Here is a 5,894-nt window from a genome sequence, read left to right on the forward strand (position 1 = left end):
TTTTTTGTATTTTGGTCATAAAAATTAGAGGTGAGAATGGATCAGTTGTGGTTGAATCCGGATCTATAATAATAATAATAATAATAATAATAATAATAATAAATAATGTTATCTTATACTATATACTTAGTATTATTAACATGTGTTTGTACTTATACATTGGGTCGCGTCAAATTGGGCTGATTGGGATCCACGAGCTGTTAAGATCTAATCTAGAGCCAATCCAAGAACCCAGATGAAGGTCAAATACATACTTGTTGACTCTATTATCTGGTTCACACCCAGACCAATGGTTCAACCCCAGACCAATGGTTCAACAAGCCAATTCAGTTGCCATCCATACTAGATATTAATATTTTATGCTCAAGAAAGACCCACATCGAAAGAAATTGCATTTCATTTATTGGGAAATACAAACCAACTAGAATCAAAAGATGAAGGGGGTATTCGTGTCTTTGGATTGAAAGATAAGGGCAGTGAAGTATACGATTAGTTAAATTCCTTCCAAACCTGTCCCTACCGTTATTCTACGAGCCCCTTCACACTGTTTCGACTTTAAAGCACATATCACGCCCCTTTCTCTCTCTACAATTCAACCTCAAACTCCCCTCTCTCTCTCTCTCTCTCTCTCTCTCTACAATTCAACCTCAACCTCCCCTGTTGATGGTGAGGTCTCTCTGGTAATCTCTCTCCGTTTCTCTCTCTAGAATGTAATCTCTCTCTCACAGACACACATGAGAGGTCCAGGACGAGTGTCCCTTGTGAGTTAAGAGTGAAATAAGGGTGCCCCATTTCTCAGATTCTTAACCAGGGGGAAGTCTTTCTATCTTGGACTGAAACTCTCCTCTCTCTCTCTCTAGACTGAAACTCTCTCTATCTACAGTTATGTACTCTTTCTCTCTCTCAACAGTTGTAGACTGAAACTCTCTCTATCTACAGCTATGTACTCTTTCTCTCTCTCAACAGTTGTAGACTGAAACTCTCTCTCTCTCTAAGTCAAAAGGCCAGGGTGTCTCCGTTGTCGCTGAACAAATAGTCTCTCTCTCTCTCTTATCGCAAAGTACAACAGCATGCTTTCCGTCTCTCTCTCTCTCTCTCTAAAATTCCTCTGCCCCATCAAAAGTCCAGGGAGTAACCTCTCTCTCTAAAACACAGTATCCCCCTCTTCGAAAGGTGCAAACCTTTGTGCATCGTCCTCTGATTGCGATACCTGATCGAAAGCCCAATCTCTCTCTTTCTCTCTAGAATGGACATCGTTCCTTACTGTAAAGCTTCCCCAAAAGAAGAAGACCCGTCTCCAAACCTCCCCTGGTCTGACATGTTTCGCTCCGCCTCTATTCGGCGCCCCGCTTCACCAGAGCCCCCACCTCGCTCTCTAGAAAAAAATGCTCATTTGCCTGAAAACCGTACCTTCTCGGACAACCCCAATGTCACTCTCGCTCTTTACATCGCCATGGCTCATGCTGGTCTCTTTCTCTCTCTAGCCGTTCTCTACGCTCTGTCTAAACTCTTTCAAGACTTCTTGCGTCCAATTCAATGGGCCATTCTCTTCTCGATGCCCCTTCGAGCAATTCAGAAAACCCTGGTTGAATTCTGGTCATACCCACTAAATTTAGGGTTTCTAGAGACCCTTTTGGCCATTCCAATCGCCATATTTAAGGTAATTTCCAGTACATTGATGGACCTAAAACTCGTTGGACTCCGGCTAATTTCCCGGAAATACCAGGTTTCAGATGACAATTCCGGCAAGGTGGGGTTCGCCAAGTTATTCCAATGGTTAGTTGCTTTTGGGGCATTTGTTTTTGGGTATGATATTCTAGGTTTTCCTCTAGTTCTGATTCTCCCATTGATGGCGTTTCTCAGTTTCTTTAATTCTGGTTTTCCGGATGTTAATTCAACTCTTTCCATGATTTATTCTGTTAAAAGAACTCATAATCTATCTAGAAGGAGATTTAGCGGGTTTTTCACTGATTGGGTCCTTAAAAGATTGAATTTTATAGTTGCAGTGGGTTTAATTTCTTCCATAATTATTGGGTTTTTAGCTGGTGGGATTTTCTTCTCGTATAAGATCGGATTAGAAGGAAAAGATGCAGTTATTTCACTGAAAACCCACTTGGAAGAAAGTGACTATGCAGAAAAAATTGGGCTTAAACAGTGGATTAATGATAACAATATCCCTGTTTTAATTGATACTTACTCTGCTAAGGTCCATGAACAAGTATTGACACAGATTGATTCTTTGGCCACTCAGTATAATTTAACTGAATTTGTTGATGGAGTTAAGCCTTATTTGATGCAACCCGCTGGCCCAATTCAATCAAATCTACCTTCAATTCCCCCTCACCCATATACCGAAAAGTTTCACAGTATTCGAACGAAGGTTCAAAACAGGGAGTGGAGCGAGATTTACAGAGAGCTACATGCCTTTTCGGGAGAAATTTTGATAACCAGGGGCGATTTAGTTGAAAAATTGAAAGGGCTTGCTCTAAAAGGGGTCACGATATCGAGGAGGGTATTATCTAGCAGCACTTTGGTAATGGCTGGAGGGGCAAACGTGTTCTTCTCTTTCTTCTTTAAGATACTTTCGGGTGCGGTTGACATTATGAATTTTGTTTCTCAATCCATAGTTTTCTTCTGGTTATTGTTTTTTCTCGTCACTTCTGAATCAGGCGGTGTTATGGACCATATTTTGGGTATGATTCCGCTTTCAAAATCCACAAGGGTTAGGTGTGCTGAAGTACTGGATCGTTCAATTAGTAGTGTTCTCCTGGCAACTGCTAAAGTTGCTTTCTATCAAGGCTTTTTCACATGGCTACTGTTCAGATTCTTTAAGATACATTTCTTGTATATGTCAACAATTCTGGCTTTTCTAGGTCCCCTTTTACCTATATTTCCTTCTTGGCTTTCTACTATCCCTGCTGGTGCTCAATTGGCCATGGAAGGGCGGTATATCCAGGCTGTTATTTTGTGTTGTGTGCATCTTTTGGCCATGGATTTTGGGGCCTCTGCAATCCAAGAAGAAATACCTGGTCAGAGCGCTTATCTCACGGGGCTTAGCATACTTGGCGGAATGGCATTGTTCTCTTCAGCCTTGGAGGTGAATCTCTCTCTCTCTCTCTCTCTCTCTCTCCTCCATGCTTTTGAACTTAACTATGAATTCTCTCCATGCTTTTGAACATAAACTATGAGTTTACCCATATTTGTACTTGTTATGTGTGATGACTAGTCTGCATTTGGCCTCTCTCTCTCTCTCTCTCTCTCTCTCTCTCCATGCTTTTGAACTTAACTATGAGTTCTCTCCATGCTTTTAGACTTTACTATGAGTTTACCTATGTTTGCACTTGTTATGTGTTTAGAGTCTTCTTCTTCATTTTGCCTGCTCACTTGCCTGAATTACTTGGTTGTTACTATTGCTTGGTGGTGATTCATATTTGATCGCTTTCATCTGTAGCGATCAAATGCAATTTTGTTTATCTTTCAATTTTGTTTCTTATTTGATTAGCTCCTAGGAAGTTTATCTTTCAATTTTCTTTCCCTTTATTTTGTCATTAGTTGTGAATAGTAGCATGTATTTATCTAAATGCAATTTGTTCTTCATTTCGATGAGTTTAACGTGCTTTTACATGCTTGCACACACACAATTTTGTATATTTTCTTAAGCACTCATGGCTGCACAATATATGGATTTATACATGGTTGTGCACCCAATTGTATCTATTACTCATACATCTCTCTATGTAACCTGTATGCCAATGAGTTGTTTGGTCTGAGTATTTGCATCTAGTCTTAGTTATTTCCTTCGAAGTCTTGGGTGGAAAGGAATAGAACCACTGTCCAGCATGATTTTATCCAGAGTAAATCATATTAGAGTTTAGGGTTTGACAGAATCTTGGATGCAAGTATGGGAAGTAAATATTACAGAATGCATGATTGAAACACCAAACTTGATTGAGATGAAAGGAGAATCAAGGGCAACTACTCGACTGAGATGCGATGGTCATCCTTTGAGCATTTTATATCATTTACTTGCACATGCTGAATTACTTACTCTCCTTTGCCTTACTTGGTTAAAGATTACATGTATGAATTATGAGTTGAAGTTATCTAGATCCTTTTTCCTGAATAATTATAAAAACATGATATGAATGCCTTTCAGTATGTATGGATAGATAAAGAAAAACAAAATAGTTTTTTCCTTTGTACTTCTATGAAACTATCTGCTGAATTCCACTACACTGCTATTTCTTTTTGAATTTGGTAGTTTAAGAATTTCTGAAATATTAATTGATATGATTTCGTCGCTTGATTGTGAAATGATCCATGAAAATGTGAGTTTGTGACGGAGATTTCATAATCACTGTTCTCCTTTTTGTTTCATTTGTGCAGGGTGCAATTATGGGTCCATTGCTCATGACTATCATGATCGCCTTGAAGAACTTGTATGTAGAATTTGTGCTTGATGCTATGGGTAAAGAGGACTAGTATAAGACTCGACCCCTGCAATATATTTATTCATTTATTTTTTTCCCAGCACATGAGGCCTTGGTTTCTGGCTTTCATATATTCTCCATACCATGCCTATTGTGTTCATCAAAGTATAATTTGTAACTTATGCTAAATATAACATCATACATTTTTACTTGTGTTTATTATTTTGCTGTATAATATTATATATATATTATTCAATTTGGGTTGTTTTTTCTTGGAACAGCATTATTCTGGTAAAAGAATGCAGAACTTTCTTCTTTGCCCCACTTTTTTTCTTCCTTTCTTTTTAAGTTGATATGTTTAAAAGTATTCTTATGTTAAATGCTTGCAGAAAGTATTTTGACGCCCTATTGTTTGTTGTTCTAACTTTTAAAGAGTCACTACTTTTCTCCCTAAGAGAAGGGACCCCTTGTTCTAGAAAGATATAATGTGAATTGTCAGATTTTGCAGTGGGTGTGCTGTTTTTCTTTTTAGGCTTTCAGGGTGATAAATGTTTCCACAGTCAGAATAGGACCTGGACTCATCATGAGTCCTATCCGAAGTCCCCCAAGTCTGACTTAGGCGAGTCCGAGTCAGGCCAGGATACATGTAACAAAGGAAATTCGAAAAACAATGAAAAATTGGGAGACTCGGGAGATAATAGGGTTTTTCAAATTTTTGTAACATAGGGGTAAAATGATGCAGGACTTTGCTCTTAGAAGAATGAATTGGGAACTGTTAGATTTTATGATTGTGATTAGGATGGTTGGGGTAAAATGATGCAGGACTTTGCTCTTAGAAGAATGAATTGGGAACTGTTAGATTTCATGATTGTGATTAGGATGGTAACATATGAGAGTCCATTAGAGATCTTTCATCTGTCTTTTATAGGAGGATTATTTTGGATAATGTGATATGGCTGTGGGCTAAAAGAGTTTAGTGCAAGTATTGATAGAACCTTCCTGTAAAGATGACTACATCCTAAACATTATAACCACACAATCCCAAATCCAATTCCTGAAACTCTATACCTCAACCTTAAATCCTAAACCTTAAACCGTATTACCTATACATATATATCCAACGACCAATTCCACAAAAAATAAAAAGATAAAAAAATACAAAAAATAAAAAGATAAAAAAAATTCATAATGACCTTACACATATTTGAACAACTATGTTCGAAGATTGATCAGCGATCTCCCATTTTTTAAAAGTTCGAATTAGCAAGTGTCTTAAGAACTCAAAATCTAAAACTTACTTTATGAAAAACTCATTTGGTAATTCTAAAATAAATAGATTCCGAAATTTCAATCGAAAAGATCCTTCTAAGTAGTTCTTTTACCCGAAGGAATTATGAAATGTATTAGTGTGCTCTGAAAGTCTTAATAGGAAGATCATCTCCCATTTAAGTTGTTCATAAATAA

The 5,894-nt window shown here is 37.8% G+C and overlaps 1 protein-coding gene across 1 annotated transcript; it reads left to right on the forward strand.

Moving 5' to 3' along the window:
• Positions 1-656: 656 nt before the first annotated feature.
• On the forward strand, positions 657-4,754 carry LOC18447576 (uncharacterized). Its single transcript, XM_006857670.4, has 2 exons — positions 657-3,097; positions 4,387-4,754. Exons 1-2 carry the CDS (start codon positions 1,247-1,249, stop codon positions 4,480-4,482), a joined length of 1,947 nt encoding a protein of 648 aa, XP_006857732.1. The 5' UTR covers positions 657-1,246; the 3' UTR covers positions 4,483-4,754.
• Positions 4,755-5,894: the final 1,140 nt, after the last annotated feature.

This window comes from Amborella trichopoda, chromosome 10 (genome assembly GCF_054954075.1).
Source record: "Amborella trichopoda isolate Santa Cruz 75 chromosome 10, AtrichopodaSantaCruz75HAP2 v2.0, whole genome shotgun sequence".
Lineage (NCBI taxonomy): Eukaryota > Viridiplantae > Streptophyta > Magnoliopsida > Amborellales > Amborellaceae > Amborella > Amborella trichopoda.